Source organism: Lacerta agilis, chromosome 15, assembly GCF_009819535.1.
Source record: "Lacerta agilis isolate rLacAgi1 chromosome 15, rLacAgi1.pri, whole genome shotgun sequence".
Lineage (NCBI taxonomy): Eukaryota > Metazoa > Chordata > Lepidosauria > Squamata > Lacertidae > Lacerta > Lacerta agilis.
This window is the reverse complement of record NC_046326.1, coordinates 30597280-30619910: the sequence shown is the minus strand read 5'-3', so window position 1 is coordinate 30619910 and position 22631 is coordinate 30597280. Positions and strand designations below refer to the sequence as shown.

The following is a 22631-nucleotide window of genomic DNA, read 5'->3' as shown; positions in this document are numbered from 1 at the left end:
CCCGCCCCCTACTGCCTAGAGGCGGCATCGATTGGCTGCGCCTACGCAGGGCGAGACGTGAGGCTCCGCCGCGGATTGGCTGGAGCTGCTTTCCGGAAGTGCCACTCTTCCTCCCCTTCTTATTCTTCGGCCCCCCCAGTGCTGCTGAGGGGCTTCTTTCGCCGCTGTGCTTGCCGCCGCCATGAGCCGACGGGCCTCGGTCAGCGACTGCCTGCGGGACTGGGAGGAACTACAGGACGGCTTCCAGCGCGTGCAGGTGACGCACCCCCCCCACCTTCCAGGGCAGGGGTGGGCAGGAAGGTGGCGGGAAGTGACATAATAGGGAGGGCATGACGTCACTCGTGCTTGGGTGAGGTGGCGGGACCTGAGACTGGGGACCATTTGCTAGGCGGGGTGGTGGTGGTGGTTCTAGCTCTGTATAAAAAAGATAGAGGTGTTCTGGGCATGTGCAGAGTACCTCTTTGTGTGAAGAGAAGGTACCTTTGGGCATGTGCAGAGTGCCTCCCCCCTTTCTCTCTGTGTAGCAAGAGTGCATCTGGGGATGTGCTGAGTGACTTTGTGTGTTGAGTGCCTCTGGGCATGTGCAGAATGCCTCCCCCTGTGTGTTTATAGCAAAATGTGTCTGGGGGGGTGTGCTGAGTGACTGTGTGTGATGAGTGCTTCTGGGCATGTATAGAGTGCCTGTCTGGCTTGTGTGAAGAGGAAAGCAGCTTTGAGCATATCTCCTTTGTCTCACTTGGGACTTCAAAAAACAAGCTTAGGTTTGCATTCTGCTTTTCTGCCAATGAGTTCGGGGTGGCGTGTCTTTTGCCCACCCGTTTTATCTTCACATCTACCCTGAGGTAGAGTATGCAGAAGAAGTGTGTTAGATTGGTCCAGGGAAACAAAGTCAGATTCATGGCCAAGCAGGTCTCCCGAGTCCTTGTCTGAACCTTCTTAACTACCACATCCATGTGTGCACGTGAATGTGAAAGAAGTGCCCTTCTTTCTTTCCTCCCTCTGCTGTGTGTGAAAAGTAAGCAACATTTTTTAGCATGTGTGGAGTGCTTTCCTAGCCCATCCATAACTTTGAAGAGGAGCACATCCTTGGGCATGTGCAGAGTGCTTTCTAATTCTGATCCCTCTGTGGGATGGAGTGCTTCTGAGCATGTGCACAGTGCATACCCTGGCAACATGGTTGAAGCTACCAAGGAGCACATACAGAGTATCCTTCCCCAGTATTAAATAAAAACAGTTGAACAATAGGGCTTTTAATCAGTGGCTACTAGTCCTGATGTTTAAATCATATTTCTAGTATCAGAAGCAGCATGACTGAACACAAAATTGCTTGGGGGGGGGGGAGAGTTCTTGTAAGCTTTTCAGAAGCCTAAGAGCCTGGCGGCCGGACCAGGCCAATGGCCCACCTAATCCAGCATCCTGGCCAAGCAGTTTTCCCATTGAGAAGCCTGCAGGCTAGAGCTGAGCACAGCAGCCCTCTTCCCACTTGTGATTGCCAGCAACCGGCATTTAGAGGCAGGCTGCCTCAGATTGTGGGGGTAAACCATGGTGGTTGTTGTGGCTAGAAGCCTTTCCCTTCATGAAAATAGAGGGCCACTGTCAAAAACAAGATGATGGTCTTAATTGGCAGACTGCGCTAGACATATCTTAATTAATTAGTTCCGTCCCTCTTGGGACCCTTGGAAGTAGCCATGCCCTCTTGTAGCTTGGTTGTTTATAATCCATGCACACAATCCTGCCTTACAGTGTACTGCTCAAATGTTTTATACAGTCCAAAAATAATAATAATGTCCTGCAGCAAGAACTGGGACAGAATTTGTAAACAATGCTGTATTGCAACATGATAGCATCTTCTGTGTGTGTGTGTGTGTGTGTGTTTTGGAGATGTAGATAAATTTGCGAAAGAGTGGATCATCCGTTTCTAAGCTAGGGCTATCCACCAGCGATTCAGAACATAAGGGCATAATGGATATTCTAATTCCTTCTCTAGGAAGCCAGCAAGAAGGATGTGAGCACAACAACTGGCATTCAGAAGCGTTACTGCCCCCAGCCATGGAGACAGAGCATACCCATTGATAGTCTTCTCCAATAATTTGTCCTATCCTTTTTTTAGAGCCATCCAAGTTGGTGGCCATCCCTGCCTCCTGTGGGAGTGAGTTCCATCGTTTAACCATGTGCTGCGTGAAGCAGGACTTTTTTTTTTAACCTGTCCTGAATCTTCCTACATTCAGTTTCATTGGTTGTCCACGAGTTCTAGTGTTATGACAGGGAGAACGACTTTCCTCTATCCACTTGCTCCATGTAATGCATAATCGTATAAACTTCAAGTAGTGTTTAAAAAAACCTCATTTAAAAACCCTTCAACTTAAAAAAAACACAAAACATTTTAGATAATCCAGCTGGTACTGATGGGAGTTGTAGTCTAAAACATCTGGGCAATACTAGGTCAGGGGAGGCTGCTTTCGCGGATCAAAATATTTCCAGATTGCTAACTGGTTGATTGGCTAAGCATCAAAGCCATAATTGATGTTGATTAGTTTGCATACGTGACCTCATGGCAGCACTGTCAGGTTAGCTATACGCTGTAGACATCTGGCTAGTGGCCGTCTTTGTGTCCCCTGTGAGTTAATGACTGAGGAGTGCGGCATTATAGTCATTTTGCGTGCTCACCACAGAGATGCAAGTGATCTCTGGATCACCCTGGAATCTGGAATGATTAGGACACACCTTTCTAATGATCACACTGAAACTTAAATAATGACAGAGTTCGTTTCTCTGCCTCTCTGATGTACATTTGCATCAGATGAAAGTTTATTCTTCTCTCTTGCGAAATGCAACAGATTAAGCAATGCCTCCCCCTTTCCTCGGACCAAGAGGCTCAATTGCGGCAACTCCCTTTCCCCCTTCCTTTGCGTGCAAGAGGAGGTGGTTAGAAACTTCATTTTGTTCCATTCTCAAGTAGATGCTTTGTTGCCTTTGGGGACTTTCAGACAGAAAGGGTAGAAAGAAATGTGTTACGTAACTGTACATCCAACTGTGGATGGGAAAGCAGCAAGCCTGTGTATATAGATTATAAGTGGGTAATCAAGCGAACACCTTTGCAAACAGTGCCAAAAATTTCTTGGGAGTAAGCCCATTGCAAATGAGCCCGCTGTCCTTTTTTTTTTTTTTTGGTCTGTTTAAGGCAGCCTTTGCCAACCAGGCACCCCCTCCCCCAACCTTTTGGATTCCAACTGTGCCATTGGTCATGGCAGTAAAAAAAGAATCTGAAGGGCACCAGGTTGTCGAAGGCTGGTTTAAAATGTTATCTCTCCAATCCCGACCTAGGATGACAGCTTTCAAAGCCCAGCTTGGGGATGCCCTTTGAGGGAGGCTGGAACTGGGAGAAGAGCTTCAGCTGGAGGTGCTGCTAGGACAGGTGGTTGATCTCCAGCTTTTTATACCAGGGTGACTCAGAAGCTTTGCACTGCTTCCTGATCACAGGGGCCAACACTGGGCAGCCCCTGCTCCCCTGCTGTGCCTGATACCCTCACATGGCCCCTTGCTGTTCTGAATCCCACCATTGGGCTGAGAGAGTCTTGGTTTGGTGCTCCAATGTCAAAGTGTGTGTGCATGTGTTGCCCTGAGTGGTTAACTGGTAGTAGTAGTAGTAATAATAATAATAGTAAATATCCTGCCCATCTGGTTGGGTTTCCCCAGACACTCTGGGTGGCTCCCAGCAGAACAGTAAAAACACGATAAAACGGTCCTGACTCATGCAAGAGGAGAGAAAGAGAGAGAGAGCCTGTGTGGTGTAGCGGTTAGAGTTTCAGGACCAGGGTTCAAGTCCCCACTCAGCCACGAAGCTCAATGGGTGACCTTGGGAGGCCAGTCTCTGCCTCTCAGCCCTAACCGACCTCACAGGGTTGTTGCGGGGATTAAGTGAGGAACAGAGAACCGTGAACACCACCTTGAGTGCCTTGGAGGAAAAGGTGGGATGTAAATGCAATAAATGGTAAAATACATTGGAATGAGGGTGATGTAATAATGAAACATGTTCTTACCTCCCTTCCCCTTAAAGAGGTTTTAGGCTCCAGCCTCAGTTGACACCCTTTTCGCCACCCCCACCCCCCTTTCTCTCCTTCCTGGCCAGGAGACTCACAGGCTGTACAAGCAGAAGCTGGAGGAGCTGACCAAACTCCAAGATGGGATTTCCAGCTCCATCAGCCGGCAGAAGAAGCAGCTGAAGGAGCTCTCCCTGGCCCTCAAAAAGTACGTCGAGGGCAGCTGCGGCAGCATCGCCTGCTTCCCTGGGGGAGGTTACCGTGGGTCAATTTGTGGCTCGGCTACCGGAGCCCCCAGGACCGGCTGAGCGTTGCTGAGTCAAGCATCGCTTGAGCGACGTGGGGTGGGTTTAGCAACCAGGTGGGCAGAGACTGTCATCTAGTCCTGCAGCTTGCAACCTTTTGGGTATGCTGACTCACAAGTCCAAATTTGTTTGGTATGGTGACCCGTCAGTTGTTTACTGCCACGAGTTTCAACAAAGCAAGATCATAGTCCAATGAAACAAAAAGGTGTGGGAGGTATTCATCATACAAGTTAAGGATTGCAAGCAGCAATTATATTCTTTTTATAAATGACCATTGCTAACAACCCCACAGTGCAAAAGCAGGTTACAGTATTCTGTCGCACCATATACAAAGCAAGCAAACAATATTCAAGAGGAAGAAGTGGTATACCAGCAAGAATCAAGGTATCCATTTTTCCTGAGCTGGCATGGAGGGTGAATGTTGGGCATCTAAGCCCGAAGCGTAAGAAATAAATCCTCACATTCTGAGTCCTCCGTCCCTCTAGTGACATGCGATTTATGTGTTATTTCTTCCACAACAGCCAAAGTCCATAAGTTCTTACACTGCAAAGAAAAATGCAGATTTTTCAAGGTTTTCCCTTTCTGGGCTACTGAAATTGTAGTTAACTGCCCTTCTAGTTCATCTTGACAGGGACACAGGGACTTAAATCCACCACCATCACTGAAAATCTCAGCCATCTGTTATCCAATATTTAAGATTTCAACACCACGAGGGCTGGAAGCTTTCATTAACAGAAGAGCGAATTAATCAACTAGGTTATCTGGGTGATTAAATCAAGAGCACCTTTCCAAGCAATTAGGCCATGTGTCATTTAAAATATATACAGTTTTAATGCAAGTACAAAGATCTGGAGGCCTTCATCCCATGTGTGAGAGAAGGGAAAGTGCTTTTTATACAATGGTGATTGATGAGACACATGGAGATATACCCCTTTGAAAAAGCACATGTTTTCAGAACTATTGTCCAGGCTTCATGAACTTAGATCAGGGGTGCTCAAGCTTTTTTCAAGGAGGGCCAGATTTGATGAAGTGAACATGTGTGAGGGCCAACCAAAGTTGTTAAGCTTTTTTTAGGATTTTACCCCACGACATATAATGCCACGGGGGCTGCATTGAAGTGACTGGTGGGCCAGATTAGGCCCCCGAAACGGACTTTGGACATGCCTGACATAGATGGACCTCTTTCTTGGTCCACAGCGAAATCCTAAATTAACTATTACAATAAACATTAGAGGGGCTGATAGATGGGGTGTTTCTTCTCCTTTTTTCTACTTTGCTTCCAGCTACACTGCAAGAGCCTTCTCAGTTGTGGCTGTCCGCTCTCCCCAGTGAGGTCTTTGGCACAAGGCATTTGATGGATGATTATTTTGCTGTTTGTTTGTGGTGTGTTTCTGCTGCTGTTTCATTGTGCTTTGGATGGTTGCATGACTTCTATTGTGCTGTTTTGCCCAGGTGCAAGTGCTCTTTTGCCGACAGCAATGAGGAAGAACCGAAGGAGTCCTTCCAGGAGCTCCAGAGCATGATCAAAGAGCGGCAGGATGTCTTCTTTGAAATGGAGGCCTACTTGCCCAAGAAGAATGGGTAAGGGCCCACACCCTCTATTTATAAGAGCATCAGAGCTCTGCTGTTCGACCAATGAACGCTTCCAGAGCGGTTGCATACAATCAAGCTGTAGCACACAAGAAAAAAGGCACAGAGAGGGAAGAGGGGGAAGCAAAACTCAGCTGCTCTTTCCAAGTTAAATAGTACTTACAATGAACGGAGGTTAGCTCTGGAAGTCCAGCAGCTGGGAGGTTAATGGGACTCTGATGGCTCCCAGCCAACACCCTTTTTCTCAAAAAGTGGCCCACCAGATGTCTCTGAGGGAACTCACTTGAAAGTAGCAGCCCTCCCTGGTTGGTTGGCTGGTTCTGAGTTTTTTACATTCTAAGGGAGACTTCCTTTAGAAAGAGAGGCTCCATTTTAGCCATTTGCAGCTAACTGCTGTCAAGAGAACAGGAAGATGTTCCTCCTAGTGTGGTCCTACATCATGGGGTGGGGAACCCTTCAGGTGCTTTTGGACTACAGTTCCCATCAGCCTCGGCGAGTGGTTGGGGACAATGGGAGTCCCAAATCTGGAGGGCCTCCAAATCCCTCAGTCCTGTCCTAATTATCCAGTGTTTGTAATGAGCACACACACCTTTACAATTATGCTTTTTACTGTTTTCATAGCTTAACATTTCATACCCTAAACCAGGGGTCAGCAACCTTTTTCAGCTGTGGGCCGGTCCACCGTCCCTTAGACCATGTGGTGGGCCAGACTATATTTTGAAAAATATATATGAACGGATTCCTATGCCCCACAAATAACCCAGAGATGCATTTTTAATAAAAGGACACATTCTGCTCATGTAAAAACTTCAGGCAGGCCCCACAAATAACCCAAAGATGCATTTTAAATAAAAGGACACATTCTACTCATGTAAAAACATGCTGATTCCAGGACCGTCCGCAGGCCGGATTGAGAAGGCGATTGGGCCACATCCGGCCCACGGGCCTTAGGTTGCCTACCCCTGCCCTAAACACAAGCTGGCCTGAGACTTAATGCAGGAGAAGGCTATCAATGGCTCTGCTCTGCCTCCACAGTCAGAGGCGGTAATGCTTCTGAAGACCAGTTGCTGGAAACCACAGGAGGGGGGAGAGTTCTCTTGTGCTTGTATCCTGCTTGCGGGTTTCCTGCAGGCATTTGGTTGGCCACTGAGAACAAAATGCTGGGCTAGATGGGCCACTGGCCTGATCCAGCATTGCTTTTCTTAAGCTCTTACGACTTTCATTTTTCATGACTCTCGTGCAACACAGCAGACTGCCCTGCAGTCTTAGATGTTGAGCGCACTTGGTGTGTGGGAGCAGTTTGGCTTGGGGACGTGTTGCAGAGGTGTATTTAATATCTCCTCTTTCTGTTGTGATCCAGGTTGTACCTGAGTCTCGTGCTGGGGAACGTGAATGTCACTCTGCTCAGCAAGCAGGCAAAGTAAATGCTGATCTCCTAATGCTTTGCTTCATTGCTTGCCTTGTGGTTTGCACTCATATGGACTATGAACTTGTTTTTGGGGCGGGTTTGTTTGTTTTGCTGAAGGCTGAGGTTCTTGGAATGCTTGGTGCCATGCTCATTATCCAGTGCTGCTTCCTTTATTCCACCTTACAGTTGGATGGAATTGCAGAATGCTTGCAGTCAGGAAATGTTTGTAGCTGAAGGAGAATTTGGAGACACGAGTGGGGGGGGGGCAGAGAGATGGGATGGTCAGCTAGAATTCTGCACCAGCAGAAGCTAAATTATGCAAATAAGCAAATGCTTACATGATTTTTCATTTTGCATACTTCTGTCATATGTTACTATTTTGCATAACTTAGGGTTTTGCTACTTATCAGAGGGGCACACACATTGAAACCCACCATCACTGAAAATCTTAGTCATCCATTATTCAAGATTTTAAGATTTCAACAGGCCTTGCTCACCTGCATTCCAGTGTGTTTTGCCACCATGAGGACTAGAAGCTTCATTAATATAATATCTGCAATGTTTAGCTGATTAATCAATCAACATAACTCGGTGATTAAATCAAGAGCACCTTTCCACAAAATTAGAGAAGAGAAAGTGAGATGGTGATTGATGAGACACATGGAGAAATGTCCTTTTGAAAAAGCACACGTTTTCAGAAATATTGTGTGTTCTTGTATGCAGAATTTTTCCAGGCTTCATGAACGTAGATGGATCTCATTATTTGCCCACAGCCAAGTCCTGAATTCAGTTGCATGCAAAGTCCTTCAACTGATAGAGTTCACTGAGTTTTGAAGCCTGGCAATTTTCCAGCTTATTCAGATGCTCTCTTTCACTCGAATCTGCAGTTGCAACAGGTGGCCTTCAACAATTCTTGCAATTCCTGAAATCTCCTACCACAGCCCAGACAGTTTGCTATAACCTTAGCCCTTTTATACACAAAGTTATTTTCCAGATCTGCCCAATAACACAGATAACAGTCACAGGATGCCTGCAGGTGCATTGTGGGGAGTGAAGCATCTCTGCTGACTCATGGAGAATTAACCCAGTAACTGCATTCCTCAGTGTACCTGGAGAAAGGCATCTTCCATGATCTTAATGCCTAGGCAGGTTCGTTTGGGGGTTGGCCAAGCCTGGGTCCCAAGCCACAAAGAAAAGCTTAGGCTGAGCCCCAGAAGCTGGATGCTGGGCCAAGTCCATTCACTGCTCTGCCTCTCTGTTCTAGGTTCAGGTACAAGGATGAGTATGAGAAGTTCAAGCTGTACCTCACCATCATCCTGCTCATAATCTCCTTCACCTGCCGGTTCCTGCTTAACTCCAGGTGAGTCTGCGGCAGCCTTGGATTGGGACCGCACTGCTAAAAGTGAGCCATCATTCATATCCCTGCTCGCTTGAATGACATCCCTCTGAAGCAGCGGTTTTTCTTTCTTCCTTAGAGCATTTGCACCTTGCTCTTTGGCCCCAAAGGCTTCCGGAGAGCCTTATGTACAATCAGTTATAAACAGGACAGTCCCTGCTTGCAGGCTTACAACCTGGAAACACCACCACCACACAAGGAAAAACAGGGAGGGAGAGAAGGCGGGGGGCAGAAATCAAGCTGAGGAACCCATTCTTAGAGAGGAGTTCTCATAAAAACCAGCCAGCGCCGTTTAGGGTTGGGAAGTGCCTGATGGAGCTGGTCTTTCGGCAAAGCTGATGGAGCGAATCCTGCTACTGCCCATCTCTCCCACTGACGCAGCCTGATGGGCTGGCTGCCCCCAGGCACCAGTTGAGGGGAGAAGAGGCCTGATAGGGCCAGCCTGTCACAGCAGAGCCGTCGGAGGGAGCTGCCCATCTCTCCACCGAGGACTGTCTGATGGACTGGCTGTAACAACCCGAGGTTGTTAAAGGTTGCGGGGTGCCTTGCAGGCGAAAGAAGGAAGACCATTATGAACCCCTTCTTTTCCACCATGCACAGTAACCCTTTCCCTCTTTCACCACTTGGCGCAGGGTGACGGATGCTGTATTCAATTTCCTCCTGGTCTGGTACTACTGCACCCTCACCATCCGCGAGAGCATCCTGATCAACAATGGATCCAAGTAAGTTGTCCAGACCCACTGAAAGCTCTGGAGGCAGAGGTGATAAGATGATGAGCCAGGGCGGTGTCCTTTGACCGGCTGAGCTTTCCAAGACTTTCTCCAAGTCTTGCTTCTTGAGATCAACCTTAACCGGCAGTGCCGGGAGCGGAACTAGGGACTCTTCTGCTTACAGAGACGGTGGTAGGATAAGAAGCTGCCAGTGGTCCATCTGGCGCAGCTGTGCCTGCTCTGATTGGCAGCATTGCTCCTGGATTCTGCGCAGGCAGAAGCCATTCCTAGACCTTCCGTCTGACCCCTAACTAGAAGGGCTACAAGATGGAGCCTGGGATCTTTTCCATGGCCTCTCCTTGTACAGCTGTATATGTTGGATAGTTGCTTCTTCACTATGCATTTGGACACCTCTTAAGAGATCTTAAGCCCATTCATCATGATAGTTCCTGAGATCAAGGAGCAATCCATGATTGGATGCCATTTTGAATCAAGATAGCAGACTGAAGCTTTCAAAACTGCACTGAGTTTAACCACTGATTTCAAAACGGCACTTTTTTTTTCTTTTTTCTTTTTGTCACTTAGCATGCGCAAACAATGCCAGGCTGCTAGCATTAATATAAAGGTTAACAGCCTGGCTGTTTGCCTATCTCCTCTAGGACCCTTTGTGACTCACACTGATAGGCATATTCGGGCAAGCTGACATTTCAAAGACATTGCTTAGAACAGCACCTGCACGTTTTTGCCCCTTAACTTTTCCTACAAGGCCTAGAGACTTCCTTTAAAAAAGAAAAGAAAAAGAAAGCTGAGAGTCTGGGGCCCACAGGCACCTTCTTGGTCACCTCTGAGCCAAGGCGTTGCAGGTTGCCACTGGCTGTTGTTATCTAGCGGCTTGATGGCCTTCCTTGGAGCCATGTTGCAACTGCCTTTTGATGTTCCCTCATCATCTTGAGGAGGAACTCCCAAGCAAGTGTGCTGAGCTGCAGGGCTTAAAAGTTAATGCTCTCTAACAAAAATTCCCTTCTCTCTCTCCCCCCCCCCCCACATCCCTTGTGTTTCCCCAGAATTAAAGGCTGGTGGGTTTTCCATCACTACATCTCTACCTTCCTCTCCGGCGTCATGCTGACTTGGTGAGTCCTCAGCTAAGCATCCCCTCTGTTGCCATTACATGATGTCCTGGTGGCCGTCAGTGTTCCCCTGTGGCTCAGAGCCCCAGCTCACATTCACCTGGATTTCTGCGTTCAGTATTGGGGGCCTAACTCTGCAGAACTCCCCCTTGGCTGGCTGGCCCCCTTCATTTTATTTGTTGCACTAATATTCCACCTGTTCCTCCAAAGAACTCAGGTTGGCATGCATCATTTGCCCCTACTCAGTTAATCCTCACAACAACTCTGTGAGGTGGGTTAGGCTGAGAGGTAGTGACTGGCCCAAGGTCACAACTAGTGAGCTTCGCGGCTAAGCAGGGATTTGAACCCTGGTCCAACACACTAACCACCACATCACACAGGTTCTCAAGACTTTCTTTTTTTATTTCAGTAGTCATTTTAAATATACATTTTCTGATTTTTGTAGTTGACCGACTTCATCTTCTGCAAGGTTTCTGTAACCTCGTGGCATGCTGCTTAGAGACCATGACATTAAGTAGCGTAGGAATTTTCCCAATAAATAAGTAATAGCATAGGAACCCAACTTTTACAGAGTCGGACCCATGGAGATTGCGGTGATTGAACCTGGGACCTTATTATATGCAAAGCACAAGATATATGGCTCAGCTACAAATTTTCCCCTGTGCTGAGAAAATGTACCGTAGGTTTGTGCTGTATATTTCAAGACTGTGTGTCTCTGTGAAGGTATGGTTACACTGTACAGCTCTGTGCGCTCCCCTAGTTAAAGCCATCACTGGTGGTAGAAATGATCATATCCTGCTTCAGTGAGTTCCGTAGGTTAAACATATGCACGTAGGAAGTTTGCCTACCCCAGCATTGTTGGAGGAAGCTCTCTTGAACCTTCTTTGAAGCTTTCATTTGCTGTGCTCATTCTTCATTTTCCTGTTGGCTTGTTTTGCTGCAAGCATTGCTATTAAATGGAGTCAGGGAGCAATTTTGGCCCAGCAGGCCAGAACTTTATCTGAATCACACCCCACCAGCCAATTTTTACAAGTGGGTAGGACCGCCCCACCTGCCAATTTTCTGGTGTTAGGACATCAGATGAAAGGTGTGTGGTGCCGCCCACCTGTCAAAGTTGACAAAATTGCCTGCGGGACGGGTGGGGAGATAGCAACCAGGTAGGATTGAACTCTCCGTGCATCAGCTCCCACACTTTGGAACTCCCTGCCTGTTGACACCAGTCAGGCACCTTCCCTGTGCTCTTTTTTGGTGTCTGCTAAAAACATTTATGTTCAGGCAAGCCTGTCAAGATATGTAGAATCTTTACATGTGTTTTAATCTGGGTTGGGTTTTTTTTTTAGCTTATCACTGATTTTAATTCTTATTTGAATGTTTTGCATAGCTGTTTTTTTACGGATTGCTTTTATTCCTTTTTTTGAAAATCACTCTATGGTTTTCTTTAACAATCATAGACTCAGAGAACTGCAGAGTTAGAAGGAACGCACAGGGTAATCTCGTCCAACCCCCTTCAACGGAGTTGAGGCCTTAGATGGAGTTTTCCACCCACTTTGGGCTGCATTCCCAAGCAACCTGACTCCGAGAAGACCTGGTCTTGGCGCGCTGAGGGCCTCTGCGGGCCTCACAGTGTTCCTTCCAACTCTACGGTTCTATGAGTACGATTGTTAAAGAAAACCACAAAGTGATTTTCAAAAAAAGGATAAAAACAAACAAACAAAAACCCCCTCAAAGTGTTATATAAATTGTATGAAATGAATACCTGCTCCACAACTGAAGCAGGCTGTCACAGTTTGGGGTGGAAGGTCCCCACCCTGTGCTAGGAGAACGGGTTATACATTTCTAAATGAGCATACTTTTCCTTTTCTCTGTCCCCCACCCCCCCCCCCCATTTCACCTGATCCCACTTTCCCTTGCAGGCCAGACGGTCTCATGTACCAGAAGTTCAGAAATCAGTTTCTCACCTTCTCCATGTATCAAAGTAAGTGAAGCTGCCCACAAGGAAGCAGGAAGTTCAGCTGAGCACCCTTGAACCTCAGAACCGTGTGGGTGGGGCAACTTGCTCGATTAGCCAAGCACATTTTCATAAGTGGGCTACGTGAACTAGTAATTTCAGTAGTGCTAATTTCAGTAGTTCCATTTTTGAATAGGATACAGGCCTCCGGTTCCACAACATGAGCTTGCAAGCAGAATTGTCCGGGTGAGACTAGCAAAACTTCCAGATTTCCTTGTTGAGAAAGAAAGGGGTTTGTTGGATGGAATGGGAAGGCAGGTGTGAGGAAGCCTTTTATAGCCCTGGTGGGCCAAACTCCTTTCTAGGCAGTCTTCGGAGGGCCACCTGACAGCCGTGGGCAGGGTCAGAGACAACTGAGCGGAGCAGATGATGTAAATTTTACCTTCCTACATTCGACTGGTTTCTACACACATCTCTCTACCTGTAAAATACCAGTAGGTTAGGCTGAGAGGCTGAGACCAGCCCAAGGTTGCACCTAGTGAGCTTCACAGCTGAGTGGCGATTTGAACCCTGGTCTTTCCTAGGCCCTAGTTCAACACTAACCACTAAACCGCACTGCCTCTTTATGGTTCAAACTTTTGTCCCATTTCTTAGCAAGCAAAAAGGTCTGTTTAAAAAAACACAGCTCAAATTCCCAGGACCCTCTTGAAAAATATTTTTAACCTCTGATGCTCTGAAAGCCTTTGCAACGCCTGTGAAGCCAGTTTTTGGAATTGGCCTTCCAAGCTGCCCCCAACAATGACCTTTCTCACCAACTCCTTCTGACAGGCTTTGTCCAGTTCCTCCAGTATTATTACCAGAGCGGTTGCCTGTACCGGCTGAGAGCCCTGGGTGAGCGGCACACCATGGACCTCACGGTGGGTAAGTGGCATCTCTTGCTTTGGCCGCCTCTCCTCTTGCTGAGGAGGCAAGCCTCTCCAGGCTTAGGAGAAGCCCAAGCTTAGGAGAGGCAAGATTGTGACCCTTCAAGCTGTTGGACTCTGCATTCCCCATCGCCACTGCTGCCTGGGAGTTGCAGTCCAGCTGTGAGATCGTCGCCACTGCTTAAGACTCCTGCCCAAGGTGTAGTGCAAGAGACGCAGCTAGTTTCACTCCTCTGCAACGTATCTTTTTTTCTGTCCCGCCACCTGCAGAGGGCTTCCAGTCCTGGATGTGGAGAGGCCTCACCTTCCTGCTCCCATTCCTTTTCTTTGGCCAGGTAAGTGTGCCATGGCATTTTGGGGGGAGGGCATCTAGGAACGGTGGGGTGTCAGGGACTGGACTGAGGGAGACGAGACTGAGGAGGAATGCTGGAGGCCGCCCCCCCCCCTCCTCCTGAACTTCCCAGAGAAGAGGAAGGCAGTACAGTGGTACCTCAGAAGTCGAACACAATCCATTCTGAAAGTCTGTACGACTTCCGAAACATTCGGAAACCAAAGTGCGGCTTCTGATTGGTTGCAGGAAGCTCCTGCAGCCAGTCGGAAGCTGCGGAAGCCCCGTCAGATGTTCGGCTTCCAAAAGAATGTTAAAAAACCGGAACACTCGCTTTCGGTTTTCAATCGTTCGGGAGCCAGAACGTTCAACTCCCAAGGCGTTGGGGAGTCGGGGTACGACTGTATTGAATTACAGCAGTGGTTTGAGGAAGGTCACAGCCCAGAGACAGGTGAACAGAAGAGTTGGGGGGTGTTGGGAGAAGAGAAGGGGGAGACAGAGAGAGAGCAGCCAGCTGACACGTTATCACTGGAGAGAATTTCTGACACACACACACACCCTTCTCCCAGAACTCAGTGTGCATTGGAAGTTGAAGAGCGAATGACTCAGATACAATTAGCCCCTGCCAGCCACTGTAAGGGGAAGTGTTGTTGCTAGGAAGGGAGGAGCTCAGTTGGAGCAACTCCATTTTTAGGCAGGCTGCATTCCTTCGTTGTCCTTTGTGAATTACTGAATAAGGTTTGGTAAGAACTCTTATCGTCTCTCTGATTCTGGGCTGCCCCGTGCGAGGGAGCTGATTTCCCTGAAGCCTGACAGAGGATAGCACTGCCGATTAGGAGGTTTGGAGAGGACCCTTGTCTCCCATTGGGCTGGAGAAAGACGCTGGCAGAGCTTGGGTCTGCTTGGGCACCGCATACAAACTTTTCAATGAACAACAGCCTGTGGATCCTAAAAACTGGGCAGATGCATTGTTCCTTTAGGAGAGGGGTCCTTGGGGCAGAGACCTGCTTTTGCCTTTAAAAAAACAACAACTATACTGTACAGAGGTACCTGTCATTTACAGAGTCAGACCATTGGTTCAGCCTGCCCAGGCTTGTCAACACTGGCTAGCAGTGGGTCTCCAGGGTTTGGGGCAGGAGTTTCCCCCCAGCCCTACATGGGGATTGAAGCAGTAGGTCTGCCACTAAGCTACAGCCCTCCCTCAGCGGTGAGGAAAAACAATGATCCTGCTTTTTTGGGCCACTAGGTGGAACAAAAAGGACATATAAATAGTAATCTGAAGGGTAGATTTGGGATTCATTCAGTCACTGTCCTCCAGTCATACACACCAGTTTGCACTGGGCTTTGTAGAGGAAGAGAAGGTTTTTGGGGGGGAAAGGTTTGAGGAAAGCACTCAGCTTGCAGCCTGCAAGGAGTGTGTGTTTCTCTAATCACAAGCTGTGGCTGTAGTTTTGTGGTTTGTGGTCCTGGAAGTCGAGACCCCCTGAACACTGAGATGCTCCTATGCTGCCTTTGCATGGGGGGTGGGGTGGGTGGGTGGGTGGGGAGGCGAAGAAGATTGGCTTTGTTCTTATTAATTAAATTTATAGGCCGCCCTTCGTCAGAAGACCACAGGGCGTTTTTACAACGTATGCTGCAAATCACATAATGTCATATTGATGCAATATAAAAAAAATAAAAAGCCATTATAAGGAGTGCATAGTGCAGTGCAGATTCTCCTAACGGCATAAAAAAGGTGAGAAAACCAGCAACACGGTATCTCAGCTGCAAAGGCAGCACACAAATACAGAATCTGCTCTCAAAGAAAGCGACCCATATCTCCCCTTTCCTTTCCCCCATCTCTCACCCTGGGAGATCTTCAATCCCCTGCCTCTCACTTCCATCTGCCTTCCACCAACAACCACCTGTCACTTTCACGTGGCGCCGAAACTGGGGTATTATTTATTTATTTACTTACTTACATTTACACCCACCTTCCCCCGTCCCCGAAGGAGCTTAAGGTGGTGTTGCACATGGGTCTCCTCCTTCTCCATTTCATCCTCACAACAACCCTGTGAGGTAGGTTAGGCTGAGAGAGGCAGCGACTGGCCCAAAGCCACCCAGTGAGCTTTGTGACCGAGTTGGGATTTGAACCCTGGTCTCCCCATCCCTAAAGTCCAGCACTCGTAACCACTGGTCCACACCGGCTTGTGTAACATGTTGCAAATAAAATCAATGTCTGTGCTCCCTTCTCTCCCCCCCCCCCCCCCCGACGACTCTAGTTCTGGCAGCTTTACAATGCCCTCACCCTCTTCCAACTGGCCAGGCACCCAGAATGCAAAGAGTGGCAGGTAAGAGCTCCTTGGGGCAGAGAGCTACTTTTCCCTCTTCCGTTTTAACTCTGTGAAACGTTCAGAGGAAGCTTCCATATATGCAGCATCAGCCTATGGGCCCAGCTAGGCTAGGGTTGTCAACACCGACCCTCCCAAGGACAGAAAGCCCTTCTCTTTTCTATCTCAAGGTCCGGTCCCCATTTTGAAGGCTGCTTCGGGGTGGGGTTGGGGGGCTGGGAACCTCTGGTTGGAGCCGTCATTTACAACACCAGCTCCCATAAGTCCTTTCCCTCTTCCGTGCGAGGGGCAGGGTGCACGATTCTGGTTGCTGCTGTGTGAACCAACCGTGGGCTTTTCTGCTGGCCAAGTGCAACTTAGAGATCCTATTCAGAAAGAAAACTAGCAAATTATTTAATGAGGAAGTGAGAACTTTCTTACTCCCAACAGACTTTTGGGAACTGATTGCTTTTCATGAATGGGCTGGTGCTGTGCTGTTTTTATTGTAATTATGTCTATGGCTTTTAGTAGATCTTAAAAGTTTTGTTTTTTAACTTTTTTTTTTTAATGCCTTTAGCTGTTCTTATTTTATCTGTAAGCTGCCTTACATCCCTGTCAAGGAAAAAGGCAGGATAGAAATAATTTTATGATGGGGTACATGGTAATACAATTTGGCTAAATTAAACTTTAGCTGTGATTCCTGCATTTTAGAGGGTTGAACTAGATTACCGCTGTAGGTCCCTTCCAGCTCTACAGTTCTAGGATTCTCTAAATGTCCTGCTTTCACTGGTGCTGGGGGTGGGGGGGGGTGGGGAACCTCGATCCAAAAGGAGGGGGGTGGGTACACAACTTGCTGGAGCTCTGGAAACAGCATGTAAAATGAGGGGGGAACTGGAGGTTCTCTTGAACGGCTCTTGGAACAAGTTCAAACAAATGAGATTCATCGTGCTACAATAAATTGATTCATTCTTCGTGTTGGTCTGTGACAGCTTCTTTCTTTGGATGGGGACTGGATGTCCACTCATCTCCAAGAACTACCACCCGCTGTCTGGGAGAACTGCTGGGGTGACCCCCTGCCATCTCCCCCCACCCTCCTGGCAGTGCAAAGTCTCACCAAGTCTTAAATTCCTCCGGCAGGTGCTGATGTGCGGCCTCCCCTTCTTCGTCCTCTTCACTGGCAACTTCTTCACCACCCTGCGTGTTGTTCACCAGAAATTCCAGGACAAGACCAAGGTGGAGTAAAGGGAGGGCGGATTGCGTGGCCTGTCCCACCCCACTCCCCTTGTCCTCTCCCCCCACCTTCACCCCCGCCAACAAAACTGTCTTGCCATCTGGTGTTCTGCCGTTTTTCGCCTGGCTGGAGGCAGCGCTGGCCCTGCTCCAGCTGGTCTTGAACGGACAATTCCGCTCAGCACTGGGCGCAACTCTCCCAGAGCCCACTGACTTTGAACCAGTGCTTCAGACAAAGCGGCACGTGAATGGGCAAACTCCTGTGCCCTTTTCCACCAAGGAGAGGACCTCGTTCTCAACGGTGGGAGGAGATTCTCCAGGATCATAGCAGCATGCTGGAGGCCTAGAGTGACCCACTTGGACATGACTCTCTATGGTATCCTTGCGCCCAACCCTCCTACAAGAGCAGGCGATGGATTGCCAACAGCCCCCATGCTCTTTTCTAGCAGACTTTTAACAAGGAAGCAGGTTCAGCTGAGGCCACGGTATGTATAAGCAGTTGAGGATGTTGTGCAGGGCATCCCCTGCCCCCATTTTGAACCGCCTTGCAAGAGGTCTTTGCCTTTGCCATACAGAGCATCACTTCCTGCATCGGAGTGCTGCTCTGATCCTCAGAAGGGACCCTCATCCTGCACCCTTGTCTAGTTTCTTACATCCTGAGGGCAGGGTGCATGGGTGGCAGAAGGGAGGCTTGCCCCAGCCTTGCACACAAGCAACCCTCCCCCCTCCTGTGACCCAGGAATGGTTCTTGGCGGTTGGCCGGCAGTGAGAAGTGGTCCGGTGCTGCCATTGTTCACAAGCCTCCAAAGGCTTTCAGGAAAGTGGGGATTAAGAAACAGTATGGTCTGAATTTGCTACATGATGGTGTAGTAGGGGGACAGTGTCTTGTTCAAGCTTTGTGGTGTCTTTTGTGTATTTGTGTGCATATTGATGTCTTCAGGAAGCTGGGAGGAGCTGGTCTGTGTCACAGTCATCTTAAAGAATGTACGCATGTCGTATTTAAAAAAAGGGGGGGGGACCATTGAAATAAAAGGGAAAAAAGGTAAATGCCTTTGGTGCCTCTTCTGCCTTTCAACCAGCAGGGGAGAGGAGGGATGTGTCGGGGTTTTGCACAATCTCCATTGCAGTTGCCAGCACGGTTGGCTTATTAATGGTTCCAGCTGAACAGCAAGGCACATTTTGGGCCATTGCATAGTGATGAGAGGAGAGAGATGGGACATTGGGTTGCTTTTTACAGTAAGGTATCTGGGCAGCAAGAGAAAAGGATAGCTTCCTTTGCGTACCTTTGCATTTGGAAAGAACTCTTTCCTCTCTCCCTGCCTTCCTGCGATGGGAATGTGTCTTTGAAGTGTGGTAATGCCTCTTGCTTGCATAAGCATTTTTTAAAAAAACACCCTGATTTGTGGGAAGGGCAGCACAGTCTACTAGTCTGTTCTGCTTGTACCCTTGAAAAGGTTGCCCGAAGCAAATGCAGTTCTCGGGCTGAGATTCCTGAAATTAATGAGGAGTCTTGTGCAAGTGCCAAGGCGCCTCTGAGCAGGAGCTTCTGGGAGAGCATCAAACACCTGAGGGAAGTGCAGAGTTCAGCTTCCATTCATTCTTTTGAAGCGATGCCCCCAGTTCGCAGGGTAGCAGGTATCGCCCATGTGCTGCAGTCCTAAAGCAGCCACCGAGGTGGCTGTGTTGAATTTCTGCATTATCCTTGCTTCTCCCATGAAAGCAGTATATGTGAAATAGCAAGTGTTGTTCAGGTTGTGCGATTTTCACATGGGATGCAGTGTTTTGTACAAGGAGATCACAAGGAGATTCCGACTGAATGGAATGGGCTACCTGGGAAGGTGGTGAACTCTTCTTCCTTGCAGGTTTCTCAACAGAGCTTAGGATGGCTGTCCGTCGTGGATTCTTGAGTTGCGTTTACTGCATTGCAGGGGGTTGACCCCCGGGGGGGGGCCTCTCCCAAGTCTACAGTTCTGATCCTATGAGCTCTTCACTTATGGGCTTTGTTAAACTGCAAGCCTTTTGATGAAGTAATGACGGCCAGCAATGTGAATGGCTTTCAAACGTTATCGACAAATGCATGGAGGATGAGGGCAAGCAACGGCTGTGAAGCATCTCCACTGCTGGAGGAAGTAGGTTTCTGATGACCTGAACCAGCAGTCTCTTATGCGGATGCCAAAAGATGCTTGGTTAGCCCCTATGAGCTTAGGGGGCTTTGAAAAGGAGAAGCAGACCACCACCCCCTCTTCCCCTCACCATGACAGTAACAGTGGTTCCCACACTTCACACCCCGACCACTTGAAAGTTGAAGATCCTTGCAGACCTGTTCAGGATTTCCCCCCTCTGTCTGCTGTAGCCGTTGTAATGCACCGTGCCAGATTCTGTCTGGCTTTGTGGCTTCCTAAGCACACGATAGCTGAGCTGGTTAGAGCATGGTGTCAAGTTTGCAAGTTCAAGCCCCATATGGGACAGCTGCATATTTCTGCATTGCAGAGGGTTGGACTAGAATGGTCCTCAGGGTCCCTTCCAACTCTTACAGTTCTAAATATAAAATCAAAAAATCCTTCCAGTAGCACCTTAGAGACCAACCTGGAAGGATTTTTTTATTTTATATTTTGTTTTGACTATGGCAGACCAACACGGCTACCTACCTGTAACTCTTACAATTCTGTGATTCCTTCCTTACAATTCGAATGGTAACCCAGCGTAAGAAATAGCGCATTGGCTGTGCTGCCTCCCATCTCCAACCCCAAATTCACAGACCACGCTGTGGACTCCAAGTGGACCTCAGCTCTCTCCAAATAGTGGTCTGTAAAGATTAGCAGCATTGACAAGTGTGTGGCTGCCCACTACAAGTGCCTTGATAATGTATCAATGAATGGTTTGGTGCATCCATGGAAGGTAAGGTTGGGAGCATCACTCCAATTCCAGCTTCAGCTCAAGCCCCCGCCCCACACAAGACTTAAGAAGGAGGCAGAGCAAAAGAACCAGGCCATATTTTATTCCAAGAGCAAAGTCTCCTTACAGTTATGTACATTCAGTGGACAAGCTGCTCGCCCCAGCACCCAATCCAAACGTACATCCTTGGGCACACACTGGCAGCTTCAAGTTGCATGGCTGGGGAGGCGAGCCGCGCCATGGCTGGGCTTGGCCACAGCACACACATTTCTCTTGCCAGGGGCAGCACCCCATTGGTCTCAGCAAGGGGGAAATGACAGGCGGGCCTAGGAACTGGCCGGAGGGGGCCGCCATGTCCGGAATGGGCTTCCCCACTGTGTGTGTGTGTGGGGGGGGAAATTAAGTGCCAATGAAAGAGGACTGGACAGCCAGGTACTGTCCTCCAGCCCAGACTGAACTGTGTCACCCTGATCCACTGCCACCCTCCACGGCTGTCTGCTGGCACAGCAGAGAGGGGGAGAGTTTCATCCAATGAGGCTGTAACAGGAGGGGACGCAGGTGAGCCTGAGACATGCCAGCATGCAGCCCCAGCCGCCAACCCAAATGCACACCTCCCGCGTTTGATCCAATTTCACACAGATGGTATAAGGTCTCCAAGCTTGTTCTAGGCACAGTAAGAAGTGATTTTGGGGGGGGGAAGAAGAGAGCCCCGCTCCGCTAACACTGCTGGCTTCTTAAATACGTCATTTTGCTCTCCACTTGACCCCCATCCTGTTATTCTACTGGGGACCCCCAACAGCACAGGTCACTTGGTCACTAAAACCCAAAGCAATGCCATCTCTGGCTGTGGCAGGAGCACCCTTCACGGCAGCTTGGGAAAGGGGTGGGTGGGGAGAGAAGAGCCTGGTCGTTTCCTGCAGGCTAACTGAAAGGTACGCATCATCCAAGGAGTTAAGGGGAGGGGGTCAGCACCCGAGCCCCGCTTTTGCAGCTTCCCCTGATGCAGAGACACCCGCCAGACAGGAGACAGGAGCGAAGTTCCATTTCCCAAAAAAAATGAAAGTAAGTTTTGACGTGTAGAGAAGGGAGGGTGACACACACTGCACACCCACAAGTCCTCTGAGCAGCAGCAGCAATTGCCCAGAAAGAGAGAGAGAGAAGAGAGCGCACGACTGGTGATTCTGGCCTGAGGTGGCCTAACCTCCCCCTGGAAAGCCATCCAAGTCGCCCTGCGGCACACTCTTAACATGGAATGAATGGGAGGTAGTGAGGAGGGAGCCAGGTGTGCACACATGCGCACAGTCCCACGGGGGAGGGGGGGAGCAGGATGCACAGCCAAGTGAGAGAGTCCCTTCCCTGCCCCTCCTGAAGCCCCCCACTGAGAACCGCCCCCCCCACTACCCAGCAAGCACCACCCCCCTAACTCCAGACGTCCAGGGAGTAGCGCCCCTTGGTCATCAGCTTCTTGACGTAATCCACAGCCTGCTGCTGGTTCATCTTCCCGTATTCAGCCACGATCTCGTAGAAGGCGTTTTGCACGTCGCGGGCCATGTTCCGGGCGTCGCTGCAAAGAGGAAGATCCCCACAGAGAGGGGGAGGTCCCGTTAGGTCAAGTGCAGCCCTTATTTATTGCATCCATACCCAACCGGGTCTCTCACTAGTTTGACAACCGAACTACACGAAGTCTCTTCAGATTTGACTCAAGGGGCAGGTTTTGGGTGCAGGTGGGCGGCGGGGGGGAACACACAGAGGGGTGAAATTTCAGTGGGCAGCTTCAGGTTAGGGCTGAAGCAAACTGAAAGGAGTTTTATGCAACTTAATGCAGCGTCATGGGGAAATGTTTTTTTGGAAAATGAGCAGAGGACTCCAAATCTGGAGTGAGCAAACAACAGCATCCAAATCTGGTGAGCAAACAACAGCAAGCCCTCAATTGAAACATCAGGAAGAACTTTCTGATAGTAAGAGGTGTTCAACAGTGGAATGGGCTCCCTCAGGAAGTTGTGGACTCTCCTTGGAGGTTTTTAAGCAGAGGTTAGATGGCCATCTGTCCTGGATACTTTAGCTGAGAGCCAGTGTGGTGTAGTGGTTAAGAGCGGTAGACTCGTAATCTGGGGAACCGGGTTCGCGTCCCCGCTCCTCCACATGCAGCTGCTGGGTGACCTTGGGCTAGTCACACTTCTCTGAAGTCTCTCAGCCCCACTCACCTCACAGAGTGTTTGTTGTGGGGAAGGGAAAGGAAAATGTTAGCCGCTTTGAGACTCCTTCGGGTAGTGATAAAGTGGGATATCAAATCCAAACTCTTCTTCTTCTGCATTGCAGGGGTTTGGACTAGATGACCCTTGGGCTCCCTTCCAACTCTAAAATTCTACAATTCAAATATTACCGTATTTTTCGCTCCATAAGACGCACTTTTTTCCTCCTA

The 22631-nt window shown here is 48.9% G+C and overlaps 2 protein-coding genes across 6 annotated transcripts in view; one reads left to right on the top strand and one right to left on the bottom strand.

Moving 5' to 3' along the window:
• Nucleotides 1-138: 138 nt before the first annotated feature.
• On the top strand, nucleotides 139-18325 carry TMEM120A (transmembrane protein 120A). 2 transcript variants are annotated; one of them, XM_033172009.1, is made up of 12 exons: nucleotides 139-256; nucleotides 4130-4248; nucleotides 5798-5926; nucleotides 7296-7355; nucleotides 8608-8703; nucleotides 9372-9461; nucleotides 10514-10579; nucleotides 12490-12551; nucleotides 13353-13445; nucleotides 13718-13782; nucleotides 16037-16105; nucleotides 17222-18325. In XM_033172009.1, the coding sequence occupies exons 1-12, from the start codon at nucleotides 182-184 to the stop codon at nucleotides 17324-17326; spliced, it is 1029 nt and encodes a 342-aa protein (XP_033027900.1). In that variant the 5' UTR covers nucleotides 139-181; the 3' UTR covers nucleotides 17327-18325. The 2 variants fall into 2 exon arrangements, with proteins under 2 accessions (XP_033027900.1, XP_033027901.1); XM_033172010.1 differs by lacking the exon at nucleotides 7296-7355.
• Nucleotides 18326-20291: 1966 nt separating this feature from the next.
• Nucleotides 20292-22631, bottom strand: part of LOC117059712 (NADPH--cytochrome P450 reductase) — a 53520-nt gene continuing 51180 nt past the window's right edge. For 2 of the 4 annotated variants that reach the window (XM_033171480.1, XM_033171481.1), the window contains exon 15: nucleotides 20292-21773. In XM_033171480.1, coding sequence (XP_033027371.1) covers nucleotides 21629-21773 — 145 coding nt within the window. In that variant the 3' untranslated portion in view covers nucleotides 20292-21628. The remainder of the gene's footprint in view (nucleotides 21774-22631) is intronic. The other 2 variants (XM_033171479.1, XM_033171478.1) reach the window with 1 other exon arrangement.